The sequence below is a fragment of the Haemaphysalis longicornis genome, unplaced genomic scaffold (genome assembly GCF_048455015.1).
Source record: "Haemaphysalis longicornis isolate Haplotype H1 unplaced genomic scaffold, Haemaphysalis longicornis Haplotype H1 scaffold_2, whole genome shotgun sequence".
Taxonomy (NCBI): Eukaryota; Metazoa; Arthropoda; class Arachnida; order Ixodida; family Ixodidae; genus Haemaphysalis; species Haemaphysalis longicornis.
Window position 1 is genome coordinate 229,990,172 of NW_027526295.1, and position 15,550 is coordinate 230,005,721.

A 15,550-nucleotide genomic window follows, 5' to 3' on the forward strand; every position below is an offset into this window, starting at 1 on the left:
GGCTCTGGTTTCTTGAGTCGCGATGGCATCCTCGACTTCTTAATTAGTCTATAGTTGGATATCGACAGCACTGTTAATAGTTAGATTGTGCATCGACTGTCGATTGTATAGATGGCACTAGTGATAATTTTGCATCACTAGTCTATACTAGTCTATACACGTGTATGCAAGTCATTAGTCCATGTTAGGGCGAGGTTATACGGTCTTAGATTTCGAAGTATTGTCATCTTGGCACCGAGCAGCGGGCTTTACGAAACCATGCACTTTTGTCGGTACCAAATCATATGCCGACAAGTTGCGCGGCTGCAGTAACGACACCAATGATTTCAAGCTTGTTTACACGCTTGTGAAGCATTGCAGCAAGCGCAAGAAATAGATAAGACTACAGAAAAAAATGTTTTTTTTGGTTCTCTACTGGCTCTCAACAATACATTTATATATTGTGTGCATTATCACTATAAATACAGCTTCATGACTACATACTGAGAAGGAAAAAAATAGTTATTTAAATACCTACATTTGTGTTGATTGACTTCAAGGGTTATTTCGCTCGTGTTCACGGGTACAGTCACCACAAACTGTGCAGGACTTTTATCAGTCTCGTTATGAGTCACAGTCGGTGCGATCCTGTAGCGCACGGAGGCTCCGGAGACGGTGAGTAGACACGACACTGTAACAATGTTGCCGTGCATATAATAACGAGGACAGTCACCGTTTCTTCTCAAGTACTCGTCCAGACCGTGCACCCCGCCGAAAATTCCTTCGAACAAGACTTTGGTCTGCTTGTCACCTAACACAAATTGCAAGTTTTGTAATCGTAAGGCTATGTTACCAGCTTTCAGAAGGTTACTCTTCACAGTCATTAAGACGCTGTCCATCCACGTGTTTGCATCCGCGTGATCCGAATTAGCAGCACCTGAAGGGGAGCGAGAATAGAGTTTCCTCGTATGTTCAATGAAAACAAGCAACTTACCTTTTGACATAACAAACCCGGAAAAAATAATAATAACTTGCCATATATCCTGTTTCATAGTCAGATTTTCCCCGTGCTTTCTGAAATAAAAGTCGCGAAAAGTATATGATTGAATATTGATTGATTGATTGTAGGGTTTAACGCGCCGACGCAACGCAGGCGATGAGGCGCGCCGTAGTGCAGGGCTCCGGATTAATTCTGACCTCCTGGAGATCTTTAACGAGCACTGAAATCTCGTACACACGGGCGTTTTTGCTTTTCGCCTTCATATACGACTGAATATGCATTTTAATCTCAGCCTAACTGCTAACACAAAGCCCGTAACCTCTGATTTGCTACGTCTGACTTTTTAGTTAGCTGTACTTTAAATCTTACAAGGACCAGTTATTATTTATAATATTTAATTCACAGTTAAACTTGGATATAACGAAGTTGACAAAAATTCGCAATTTTTCGTTGCATGCAGGTTTTCGTTAAATGCAGGTTTAGAGATAAGGCGCGCGTGAATGGAGGAGAAACGAAACCAAAAATTCTAGACATCAGTGATGGTGAACTCACCGCTGATGGATTTATTTCACTGTGAAAAACTGCGTGATTTGTATCTTCTGCTTTTCCAGGAATTACACAGAGCTCCAAAGAAGTAGGGTCACTTACCCCCGTATTTACAAACGTAACTTAAGTATCACTTTTGACATTTTCCGGTGCCTTAACCCGTTTTAAGGACGAGAAGGATGCTAAAAGGGTGCCTTTTCGTGAACTTGATGCTTTTTTCCGCTATTGTTGAGGGGGCGCTAGCTGTGATACTGTATACTGGGCGGCAACGTTCTTCTTTCTCGCCGGCGGAGACGGCTTTTAAAACCGCGAGCTCGTCTTGAAAAGACCGAACTTTTTGTTTTGTGGCAGCAGACCTCAACACCCACGAACCGACGCCACAGATAGCAGATGAGACGCGCGACCATACTCCGACAGGCAGGCCTAGCACCTAACCAACACCGCACTCACTCGTGGAAAGGCACGGTTGTTTGCGATACGGCAACGTTCGCTAAATTAGTGCATTTCTCCAGCCACTTTTTCACAAAAAGTGCAAAAAACAATGGCTTATCAGCGTAACGAATTCGGGACATCCAGGTTAACCGTCGCGACGCCTTCGTTACATAGAGGTCGCGAACACATGGGTTTCAATGGGGTTGTCAATGGGGAACTCAAAAACTTCGTTAAATCCAGGAATTTGCTACATACACGTTCATTACATTCAGGTTTACCTGTATTGCAAAAAAAACGTCTCGTCCTTATTTTAAATAAAGATAAGTTAACGGAGAGGCCATCGGCCGGCCAAACGACTGGCCGACTCCAGGTCAAAAAACCTCTACGGATCTGCTTCGGGACAATGTACCTGAATGATGAATCACTGCGCCAAAAAAGAGCGAATTCTGGTATGATGAGGCCTGAAATCCATTTTACTAAGAATTGTTGTCTATGCTGCAACATCACGCTATGCAATTTCATTGGGCAATGCCGCAGCGCAGAAATTTTTCATGCCGAATTGGTCTACTTTAAGCCTTTTGAATGCAGTGAATGTAATTCAAAAGCGTTAAGTTAAAGGAGATTGTCATGAAGTGCCCCGAGCGCGGGAAAAACAAGAAGAAATCGCGAGAAAAGACGCAGCAAGCGCGCGAGTGGCCGAGTGAAGAGAAAGAAGCGAACATCCGAAGGGGGCTCGAGACAACGGAGGCGAAAAAGAGGAGGAACGAGGCTCGGGGTTCGAGAAAGACAGAGATGTCGTGATCGCCTTTCATTCCTTTGTCGCGGCGACAGGCCGGATGCCCTGCTAGATAGCTATGCCTTCATTCGCAAGATTTTTTTTTCCTGACAATCCTGTTCAATCCAAAGATTTTTTTTTTCTACTCTCAATGTTTTTTCTCGTACTCCTTTTTTTTTCTCTCTAAAATAAACCGGGTCACAGCCTAATTATTACTGGCAGCTTCTTGGCCAATCCCCCGCGTGGGTACGCGCCATATCATAAGGAACCAACCAACCAACCAACCAACCAAGATCGAGAAGCGATCGAGGGAACGAGTTGATTGTCTACCCCGAGGTAGCCTGGCGGACCAGCGGCAGTCGACCGGACTGCGGGTACGCCGACCCTGAGAAGACCCTGCGCTCCAGCGGCAGTCGCCCGGACGGCGGGAGCGCTACCCCAAGCACGGCCCGTGTTCCCGCCGACCAGCTTCCTCACCAAGTCGTCATGGTGCTGTGACTGTTCTCAGATGCCGGGGCCATGCCGCGTCAACGACAACGACCGCCAGTGGTAGTCGCCTTCGACCGGAGCTTCGACTCGCCGCCGTTACCGCCGCCGCCAAAACTGTGAGGCCCCTTGTGAAATTTCCCGTGGGCTTGGACTCGGACTGTTCTTCTGCGAGAGGGTGTTCGCGTGCTACGCCGGACTTCGCGTCATCTTCATTCATTTTTTTTCTCCTTCCTTCCCTACCTTTTTTATTTTCTTGATAAATATTTCCGTTGCAATATGGTCACCTGCCTCGTCACTTGTGAGCCGGTCCCACTACGGCCCTGAACCTGCCATAACATCACAGAGATGCAGAATGGCTTCAATATTCCAGAAACTGTAAATACATAGAAGATATTAGTTCTTTATAACAACTGATCAAGCGTGCTTTTTCGTGATTCCATCCCTAGGAGAAAAAGGGGCTGGATGCCGCGTTTAAGAATTCCTCGATATATCTCATTGTTTTTACGCCTAAATCTTGCTGAGAAAAATGTTCACAGAAGTTTTAGGGGTTGTTTAAAAATGTTGCAGCTTGTGCAAATTGGTTTTCAGCATCTTGGAATTCAAAAGCGCAAAAGGCATTGGCGATAGGGACGCAGAGAAACACAGCGCCTGTGTGTCTCGTTTACCCTCTCGTCACTGTCTTTCGCGCTTTGAATTCAAGAATTGCTTAGTAATTTCACCACTGATGATTTCACAGAAATCAAAGTTTGTATAAAACTCTTTTTAAAAGTAACTGAATAATATATGGGTCACCGAAGTTGTCAAAGGATATTTTTCCTCACACAATCACTGAACGGCTTGTTTAAAAACTTATTTCAGGATTTTAACGGGACTAAAAGGGTAAACATATTTTCAGAAATCCCAAAATATCCCTGGTTCTGTGATTTTATGTAATTGCTCCTCTGTCTAATTATTACTGATAGGAATATCTAAAAACATATTTCGCGATTCCAAGAAATTTCTCCTCCAACTAGTTTAAGTTGTCACTTGGATTTGTAGTGTTTTGACGAATATCTTAATATATCTTTTAAGTCCTGCCCCACTGTTCACCGTAGTTAGTTCCCGTTCTCTTTATGATGATTTCATATTTCCGGATCGTACTCCTAAATATCATTGCAGTGGCAGTCTTTACTATTGCATTCATGTTTTATCATCGACCACTCAATTTCCATTAGTGAATAAATGGCGGCGCGATATTGAACGCGGGAAGCAAAGTGTCGAGGGTACACCAGCGTTTATGCACACGAAAGTAGTTCTTTCAACCTCTGGCGAATCGATAGTGCGTGCTCAGACGAGAAAGCCCGCAAAGCAGCAAATAACCTTTCAACACGGCTTCCTGCCAGGCTTTTCACTCCGAGGAAGCCGGATAAGAATAATAATATCTCAAACTTGTTTCGTGCCTAGGCCCCGTCACGCTTTCAGGTGAAACACAGAGAGGGCACACCCCTCGTTGTTCGTGTGCATCGATTCATTGTGGTTGAGAGCGTCGGATGGTGTGGTGTTCGACGTCTTATAAACGAGCCAAACCAGCCACGCTACTGGATCAAGCAAGGTGATTTCACAGCAATCAGCGATAACACTCAGGTCAGTAGTTTCAATCTCGTTCTCCAAAGTAATGGAGCGCTTTAGAGTACAGGGCTCGGCAGGGGTGCATATATACATGTATTCTAGCGTGTGTAGCAAGCGCTAGTAGTTAGGGGCTTACATTCCCGTTACTATACATGTAGGAAGAGCCCTTATCAGTGCTCGCGTTGGATCAATTCCCCGGTGACACTTACCCGCTCCCTGTATTCTGATCCTTGCTTGCGCTGAACTGCGAGACCCGGCCCTGAGCGGTGTGCCGTATAAAGCTCACCTTCATGTCATCTCGTCATCGCTTGAGGAAGTGAAAATTAGTACCCACCCCGTGCAAGAATTACCACTGGTCGGTACAAATCTACGCGTGTAGGTGCCCATTTTGAGTTTGTGAAATGATGGTAAGTATGTAAAAAGTCGCGAGTTTTTAAACAATTGAAAAACAAACAGAATGGATTACCATTACCAGAATGGACTAAAGCATTACCACCTTTCTGTTGAGGACAGCCGTAAATTTGCATGCATGTGGAATATGCCACTGCGGGAGTCCACCGAATCAACACACGATAACACTAAGGAGCAAATCAAAGTACAAACAGCGCCACGTTGCGGAAATGACTAAGTCTGGAGGAAACCACTAATTTAATGACAATTTCACTAGAATGGTTTAATGAGAGAAGTTCAGAAAAATTACGAGGACACCTAAAGGCCTCCTTGTGACGTCCTAAATGCGAGATCATTAGTGTCAGACTGCAGGAACGTGTGCTCTCATTACAATACATGAGTCTGCATGCGTGTGCTCTCATCTTCATCATCACAATTTTCCCTTTGCGCCTCCTCCTACGCTCCGTTGCTGTGATTCCACACATACCCTCGTTCCCATCGCACATACCCTCGCTATAGCTTTGTTTAAGGAACTTCGAAGGAGAGCCGCTCCGTTTGCCTCTTTGGATGATATAATTTTTTTTATAGGCCATTGGATCACCAGGAGAGACATCCTGCGCCTGATCCCCGGGTATTTAAGGGACACACGCCTGAATGACTCCTGGTGATTTCCCGCACGTAGCAGGAAGAGGGTGTTGATCGCGGGAGAAATTGGCGGCATATCACGCAAGGCTAGATCCACCCGTTAATAAACATAATCACCACCAACACAACTACTGAGTTGTTTCAGTGCAAAACAAATATCCGAGGGACACGGTATGCTGCTGCAGTAATGAACATGTTGAGGGCAAAAATTGATGTAATGACTATGCCTTGGCGCTTTTTCTGCAAGGTGGGATAGAAAGCAGTCGGGGTGGTTTAGACAGGAGCTCCAAGATGAGTGAACTTAAAGGGGCCCTGAAAGGCATTTTGAGCACACTAAATGAAGTAGCGCAATCGTTAGATTGGGTCGTCAAGGTCATCTGGGCCAAGTATTACTCTTTTACGCGCAGCGGAAAGCTCACACTTTTGTTGCAAAGTTTGTCGCTTTTTTCTCACCCTTTCCTTCGTGTTTTTGGACGCCGCCATCTTCACATGTCTACATCATCGATTCCCAGATGTTCGTCATGAGCTAGACACCCTGCTATTGGGCGGCTTTTTCACGCACTTCCGGCAAAGAGATGAGTCGTCTGCTCAGCGTCGACTCGCCGGCTGATCTGCCAGGGGAGTGTCGGAGTGCTTGAACATTTTACGACAAACGAAACAAGTGTAAACAAACGCTTAACCGTTCGTATTGAATGCAACACGGCCATAACACGACATGGATATTCTCTTACCGGAGTACGTTCCATAAAGAAAGCGTTGAAGCCCCGTGGCACTTCTTTCGTGCAATCGCAGAGAACGCCCTGAGCCGAATGCCCGGGTTTGACGGATACATTTTTTTCCACTTCAAAACAATCCAGAGATGCGTTTCGAACGAACACAACGTCATAACATGCGTTGCAAGTCTGAACCGCGATTGACAGACGATGGGTTGCCTCCTCCTGCCCGTCGTAAATTCGGCACTCACCTCGCGCGCGGTTTGCGGGGACGAACAGCAAGTCACTTAACTCTGGCGCGCAAGCCGAGATGGCTTTTAGCCACGCACACTGCACATACCCCATGCGAGGTTGAGTCGTACGTCGCTCGAGAAAGATAATCCAGACCATGGGAAGCACTATCCACCCGCAGAAGCACAACGTCGCATTTCATCGCGAAACAAAGGCGTCCACAACACACACACCATCGCCTCATGTAATGCCAAACGCATCTCACACTTCCTAATGAGAGTGAGTGGTACGCCTGCAGTGCCCACATGTCGCGAGGTGGGGCCCCGAGCTGAACCGGGATCACGCAACCGTAACTGACTTCTGGGGCGGTTTGTGCCTTGTTGCCAAGTCAACCGATGTTTGAGATCGTCAAAGAAAGGCGCTCGCTCCAGCGCTATAGAAAGCTCAGAGCCGCGCCGGAGCATGTTTTGCCAACGTTGCCGCTCTCCACCACGCGTCGCCCCAAGCTGAACTGGTCACATGATTGAAGCGTTTTGTGCACGGGTTCTGTATCGGTTTAAAATGTCTTTTTCGCATGGCGCCGGCAGTAATTACCACCACCGCAAAATAAGACCCGGCATCAGCGGGGCCCCATCTGATACGGCACTTTTTTGGATAAACAGTGCGCGGTGCATGAAAGGGACCGAGCGCAAAATCCTCCCCAGCGGCTGCGAGTTCGCCGCCGATTAAAAGTCACGTGCTGCACTGCAGCAACGCACACCGCGAAAGGGCAAGGCCAGGCCACCGCACACATGCGGCCAGATTTTTCGTTCGCTTATCCATCCTTGAGCGGAGTGCGGAATTCATGGTGTCAACAAAACTTGCCCGTAGCAGACGGCAGTCGGAGGAGCGTAATGCGGAAGTACGTCACCGCTGACTAGCGCAGCATCATGGGAGGGAGTGCTCGCGCGCCGTCAACAGTTGAAAAGAGGAGGAAACGCGGCGCGACGATAATGCGCGGTTTTTGATTTACGATTTCTCAGCTAATACTCATCGCTTTAACAAAATTCTTGCGGGAGGAGATTGCTAATACATTGTCTTATTTGGTTACATGTACATCCATGCATCGGCGGAAGGTATTTCAGGACCCCTTTAATGAGGACCAAAAATTATACTATACCCGGGTACAACTTACGAACGGCAACGGAAGTTGCCGCTGTGCCTCATCACCGCAGCCCGATGTTACCCCGCGCGGCGCAAATAGCGCGTTACTGGGAATATTTTGAACAAGGCACGAGCCGTTTCGCAATTTTTTGGACTTAATGTGCTTATAGGTTGCTGCAGCGACAACAAACCAACTACTTGAGAAAAGGCAGACTATACCACGCATTCATAGCAATGTTCTTTCAAAGCGCGCGCGTCCTTTGACATCCGGGTCCGTCGCTTAGGCGGAGTGATACCGTACACGAGCTATTGCGCCTCTTTACTTGTTCCCGACTATAAAATTATCTCTTCGCTGGTAACCGGGCCGTGGAAGAACTATCTGATCCAGGAGTTCCTGCGCTGAGGCGCTCATCTTACCAATTTTTTCTTCGTTTTTTTTTTTTTTTTTTCCGACTTGGTTCACATTTACTAATAGCCTGTGCTTAGCTTCCGCAATTTCTGGCTAACAATTCATGGGCATGTTAAGAGATTGCGTAAGCTTCAGTAAATTCGAGTTGTGGTTTTACACATCCAACCTAGCCTTGCTTCATAAGGCGCTCCGTAGGGAAGGTTCAAGGATTAAGTTCGACCCCCTGGGGCTCCCTGCTGTGCGCGGAAGTTCCGTACACAGGGAAATTTTTGTTTTTCCACCTGCACCAGAAAAAAAAATGTGCCGATATTCAGAGGATTGCCTACTAATGCGAAACATTCTTATGCCGCTTGTCCTGAGTGTGAGTTTTTTACAGCCAAACTTCGCGATTTTTCTAAATCCTGCCCGACGAATTATCTACATTTACTCTGGTGTAACGATTACAGGTGTTACTTCCGCGAAATCTGCATTTTTTGGAAATGAAGAGCGTTACGGCACGCCATTTTTCGTATATTTTGTGTTTTCTTGTTTTTTTACTTATTTAGACTTCTGGGGCCCTATTCTCGACTGCACAAATTGCCGGCACTTCGCCCATGTTTTTTTCCGTAAGCACGACGTAAGCAATCAGTGACGTGCTGCACCTATAGCTATGACGACATGCAGTGTAATTTGACGAGTCACTCATAAAGATCGCTACCAAGGTATCAAATATTGTGCAAAAAAGATATAAAAACACTTGGCATGTACTATAAAAATTACGACGGTAGCTGAGGCTGACAAGTAAAACACATTTCTGGAGGTCAAAGTTGGCGCCAACACCACAAGGCGATCGAGTAAGGTTGATCCAAAAGCGAGCGAAAGGAGGATGTCGAGCTAAAGAACATCACACAATTTTTTTACCGTATCTATTTATTTCTTTCAATCGCTTTTATTAACATAGCTGGGCTCTCTGCTTCAATGCAAGCTTTGTTGCGTTATCACCTTCCCTGCCGCCACCGCCGCCACGCCATCGTCTGCTGCTATGTTACAAGTTTATGGCGTGATCACAGAAAAAGACGGCCGCGACCATCGCTTCTACGACACATAAGAGCAGCGAAGCGCTGCGCCTGATAACCGCGGAGCACAGCGATGTCGCCGATTCACTCATTCGTCAAGCTCGACTGCAATCAGCGCTGTAATGAACTAAATAGTCACTTTTCATTGTTATTTTTCTCTTGAGTTCGATCATGTGACCCAACAGCTTACTCGGACAAGTATGGACAAATGCCATGCATTGGGTTCTCTTTGTCATGGAGAGGCTTGTACTGCCCTCTTAAGTTGCGGTTACGCCAAACAAATAATTTTTATTTCATTGCCAAACATAAAAGCAAAATTCTGGATGTTATTTGTATGTTCCATGATCGCTGACTTGGAAGCAGTTGAAACTATAATTTGTTTCGGTAGGAAACAGGCTTTAAACAGCGCGCATGCGAAACTGCGCCTGCTGCAAATTGCCGCACATTTCGCGGCGCCGTAAGCCGCGGCAATAGTTTGCCCGATTTTGCTTGTACTTTGCGACAAAAACAGCCGCCATTTTCAAGCTGTTACGTAGCATTACGTCACTTTTACGCAGGCTGAAGTTGCCAATGCATGACGAAATCGTTCCCGCCAACTGTTTAAATTACGTCACGCCTTCTCAGCCAATCACAGAGGGGGTGTGTATTACAAGCAGCATTGTTGTTGAATAGCAAAGACAGACTTACGTTGTCATGTCCGCTGCATTTAGTCTGGTTTTTCATTGCCGGCCAAGAATTATGTGCCTTTAGTGACGAGAAATAAGGCAAACTTTAGAACTGGTGTCCGTAGACGACATGAAACGTCAAAATGACGACAGCACACACAACCGCTTTGTCAACCGGAAGCACGTGACCAAAATTGAAAGCCAATCAGAAAAGACTTCCGGAAAATTGCCTGAATTGCCGGCAATTTGTGCAGTCGAGAATAGGGCCCCTGTTAGACCAATTACCCCATTTACGCTACTACGGAAAGTTTGTCGTGAGTAATCGTCATCAAGTGACGAATGTTTGTTTCGTTGCCTGTAACTACTGTGGCATATCAATGCATTGTTTTTGTTCCCAGCTGCAAGGCTCTCAAGCTGAGAGTGGCAGTATTGGAAATAAATAAATAACGATTACAGGTGGAACTTTCGCAAATCTGCATTATTGTCGAAATGCAGGGCGTCATACGGATGGCCATTTTCCGTATTTTTTTTTTACAGTTTCTTATTTTTTACTTTTCCAGAACTTCGTTTGACCAATTATCTTCATTAACGCTGTTATAACGATTACATGTGGAACCTGCGCAAAATCTGCATCATTGTGGAAATGCAGGGCGTTACACGGTTCGCCATTTCCGTAATTTTGTGCTATTTTTCTTATTTTTTTAGTCTTTTTATCTCCATTTACGCTATAATAACGATCACGGGTGAAACTTCGCGATATCTGCATTTTTGTGTAAATGCAGGGCGTTACACGGTCCTGGCTGTGGGGAGTGCTCGGCGAAGAATGCGTAGCATTAAAACAGCATCCACAGCAAGGAAAAGAAATGGCATAGTAGTGCTGAATACCCCAACGCTTCATAACCGCTGAGACACCTCAGCACATGCGAAAACAGGCGAGAAGCGCAAGTTTCGTCTAACAATCACAACTTAGATTTGGAGTCATCGCTTTTATGGAAACTAGTACCATCTGGCTTACAGATACTATTATGTTTGCTTTGTCGGTGTCAACTGTTGGGTAGATGCTATTTTTACCGACGTTACACGTCTATAATCCCGGCAAGGGAGATTTATTGATGAAGGAGGTTAAAAGGGACAATAAAAAAGCTTCCAAACTGTGCGTAGGCCTCCATAACCTTCCGCTCATTTCCAAAACATTTTCGCAACGCCCACCCATATTATCTAGCGATTATACTACCAGCGGTGTTGGGGACACACCGAAGAGCTAATGTTTTCTGGAGGGCATTGTTCTTGAAAGACTGCCACGTACTTCCAGAGTGTCTGACCATACTTCTCTTTGATCTAACGCTGATGTCCTACAGGTAATTCGAGCACGAGGTCGCGGGTTCTTTTCCCGACCGCGGCGGCAGCTTTTCTGACGGAGGCGAAAAGCAAAAACGCCCGTGTGTATACGAGATTTCGGCGCACGTTAAAGATCCCCAGGTGATCAAAATTAATCCGGAGCCCTCCACTACTGCGCGCCTCATCGCCAACGTTGCGTCGGCGCGTTAAACCCCACAATCAAATCAATCAAACCGACAGGTAATTCATTTTTTATCTCACTGCTTTCATCGCTGCGCCATATTTCTTTTAACACTCATGATACATCTCCTACGAGAACCATTTCTAAAAGAAATTGATGAAATACAAATTACATAAAGCAATAAGAAACGGATATTTGCCGCCCTCTGAGTTTACAAAATTTAGTATAATTATAAAGCTTTCGCACATGGCGTTCATTCGGCAACTGTTCGGGTGTTTTCTTGCATCGTTAAAGTATTCTTAAGCACTTCCAGCTAATAAAATGTCTTTGCAGTCTCCGAGTTAGATTCCTCAAATTCCCATTCAATGCAGTATTTACTAGTGATGTAGATCACTCTAGTCAGTAAAGCGTATCCTTCCGCTCTAGTTTCTGTGCCAAGGCAATCGTCCTTACCTGTTATTTCCGTAGTTCGGTAGCAGCCTTTTGAAAATGATAAAGCGTTGAGTTCAGTGGGAACTCTATTTAAGAAAGCTTTACCAGCAGCACGAATTTCGTGCTGTTCATAAATATCTCCCACCCAACAACTAGTGACATTTTTGATTAGCACGTGCGTACCTACTTTGCCCGCGTTTACATTGTTTGATTGTGTGAATGATCACTTTTCCCGCACTCAACAATAAACCCTGTTTACCTCACCGCAAGTTTGATGCTTCAGCTTTCGCCTCGGGTATTGCCAACAATGGCTGTGACGTAGTTATTCGCTCACATATTACGTTGGCACGTTGTAATGAGAGGCAGCAAGTTCCAAGCAAATGTACAAATGAGCCATTGAAAACACCGGAAAAGACGCAGTTTTCATATTTCTTTTTCTATATTCGCTTCTATTTCTCACTTAGAGCACAATTTTAAGCACTGGTTCTCCTTATTGTTGTTCGCAATTATGCCTCTAAAGGCAGTAACCCTCGTTCTTTTTTGCGTAGTTTTTACAGCAGAATTCCATGCGTGCCAACCCTCATCGCTGTTTTTTTTTTCTTTCTCATCACTGCAATAAATTCTTGCAATGAAGCAGGTTACACAATATAAATATACAAGACTGTAGCACAGGATCCGAACCTAGGCTGCTTGTACGCGACCGAAGTTTGGAACCAAGTAGTGAGCCAAATTTTTGACACCAAGAAGCAATAGTTACATGCCCAATAAATTACGGTTTCAGGTGTACAACGCCGCACATTTGACTCGCTGAGGAGTCGCAAAATAACTTTTGCTCTTTAGGAAGCTTTGGAAGTTCCCTTTGGATGATTCTTATGCAGGCGAGCCCGCTTACAACGAACACAACGAGAAACCGAAATCACTTCGTTATATCCGCTTTTCGCTATATCTGTACAAAAAATCTATGTATACCAATGGTAACGGGAAACGAAGATTTGTTCGTTATAGCCGCTATTTCGTTAAAACCAGGTTCGCTATAAGTGGGCTATACTGTACTGGATTGGGGGATAATTAACTTGTATAATAATTCTATATTGCCAAATTTTTGTGCTTCGATTCTTGCTCGACTTTTTACCCATCTTTTCTTTTTTTCATTGCGTGCTGCTCTATCTTGGTAATAAACTTAAGTAATGGTGTTAAGCTCTTTTTAGGAGTGATCATTTATTATAACATCCGTGACATCTTCATTCCGTCGTAAGTTCTACCATACGTCCGTATTTCGACCAAGCTACTTCTAATGCAGTGCTGCCACCCTATCGGTGACTCTGGCGATATCGAGATGCCTGAGCGACGAAGACAAGTCGACCAACATTTGGGAGTTGCTGGAAGGGCTGCAGAAGACAAAACAAGCCTGATCCTGCAACTCCTGCTTCGCCTACGAATTATGTTCGCCGAGTCGCCCATCCCTGGCCTACGTGTCATCCTGGGCATGTCCCACCCATTTCGACGTCTGGCGTGGACCGTAGCTCTCACCGCGCTCGTCTACATAGGCCTGCAGGATCTTTACGGCGTCTTCAGGTACCCGCCACGCTATTTGGCGCACTCTTCAACTTGCGCGGACATGCCGAAAATGTGAAAAGGAGTACGTACTCTGCCCTGCGTAATTGTATGCCCCTTAAAACCCGTCTCAGAGCTTGAACTCCAAAATAAGCATTGCCTTTTTTTCCCTAACCGAAACTAGTCTCAGCCAAGCGGTCGGATGAAAGGGGAAGAAATAGAAATCCAGCTTAAGACAACATTACAAACTAGAGAGATCTTTCAAGACCCTTAGTGTTCCTCGTAAAGGTAGTACATTGTATTTCCGTTGGAAGTTGAGATTTTTATTGAAGTTTTATTTGTTTAAGCTGTTTTGTTTAATCAATTCGCCGCAATACTATTTCTTTTCAATCATATCTTTCTTTTTAAATTTGTATGGCATTGCGTGTAGAATATCATTCTGGTGCTTGCAAGATATTTACTTCTTGTTTTTATACTCTTGCCCGGGTAAAAATTGAAACAGCGTTCAAAGATTCTGATGTAGCCGACATCATTAGTCTTATCTCTACTATTGAAGCCGTTTTTTTTCGGTACTCCGAGTCTCCTGGACCTAGTAATGCTCCACGCATAGCTTTTAGTCCAAAAGACCAACCAGCGTTTATGTTTTCCGGAAAATAAATAAATGTGTACGTATGCATGCATGTGTGTAGGTATCTATGTATGTATGTATGTATGTATATATGCCTGTATGTATGTATATATGCCTGTATGTAGGTATCTATGCATGTAAGTATGTATGTATTATGTATGTATGTAGGTATGTATGTATGCATGTATGTATGCATGTATGTATGTATGTATGCATGTATGTATGTATGCATGTATGTATGCGTGTATGCATGCCTGGATGTCGAGCCCAGACCTTCGTCCGCAGTCGAAGCGAGGGGATAATGATGATCATTTACAGATGATAATGGTGATAGGTGCACAGATATGACTAACTGGGAAACACACACCTTGGTGTCCACAGGGCAAGTGATGATGGTGATGTTGCGTTCGGGCATAATGTCCGGCAATAACGTCCCTATGCTCACAGTATGCATGTATGCATGCATGTATATATGTATGCGTGTATGTATGTATGTATGTATGTATGTATGTATGTATGTATGTATGTATGTATGTATGTATGTATGTATGTATGTATGTATGTATGTATGTATGTATGTATGTATGTATGTATGTATGTATGTATGTATGTATGTGTGCATGTTTTTATGCATGTATGTATGTATGTATGCATGTGAACTAACGAGCTGCGTGTTATTTTAATGCGTTTCGTTATAACTTTGCACAACAACGCTGTTCTTTTCGGGGTCGAGTCAATGCTTACGAGACGACTTTGTGCAGCAGATGTAATTAGTCCCCTTGTTTTCAAGATTCCGTGTTTTTCACACAGGGGTAACGGACAATTTCTGAAAGTCGAATGCTACTACGAAGTTGCAAACCCCCAACAATCATGGTGTAATTGAAATATATGAGAAATCGCGGTTTTAATACTGCAAATGAGGAAAATTTCTGCAGAAATTCAGAGAATGATCTACTAATGCGTAGCATTCTTATGCCGCCGGCGTGAGGTATTTCCAGTCATATTTTTGGTTTTTTTCTAAATCCTGTCAGATTAATTATCTCCATTTTGCGCAATTATAATGATTGCAGGTGAAACTTTCGCGAAATCTATGTTATTGTGGAAATGTCATGCGGTATACGTTTCGCCATTTTCCGTAATTTGTACATATTTTTCTTATTGTTTAGTTTTTCAAAATTTCATTCGACCAATTATCTCCATTTACGTTATTCCAACGATTACATCTAGAACTTTCGCGAAATCTGCATTACTGTAGAAATGCAGAACGTTACACGGTTCGCCATTTCCCGTAATTTTGTGATATCTTTTTTTTATTTTGGGGGGTTTTTCGAAATTTC

The 15,550-nt window shown here is 44.5% G+C and overlaps 1 protein-coding gene across 1 annotated transcript in view; it reads left to right on the top strand.

The window, feature by feature from the left end:
* The first annotated feature begins 4,735 nt into the window (after positions 1 to 4,735).
* Positions 4,736 to 15,550, top strand: part of LOC144168549 (acid-sensing ion channel 1C-like) — a 32,999-nt gene continuing 22,184 nt past the window's right edge. The window contains exons 1-2 of the mRNA XM_077697507.1: positions 4,736 to 4,844; positions 13,332 to 13,606. Coding sequence (XP_077553633.1) covers positions 13,368 to 13,606 — 239 coding nt within the window. The 5' untranslated portion in view covers positions 4,736 to 4,844; positions 13,332 to 13,367. The remainder of the gene's footprint in view (positions 4,845 to 13,331; positions 13,607 to 15,550) is intronic.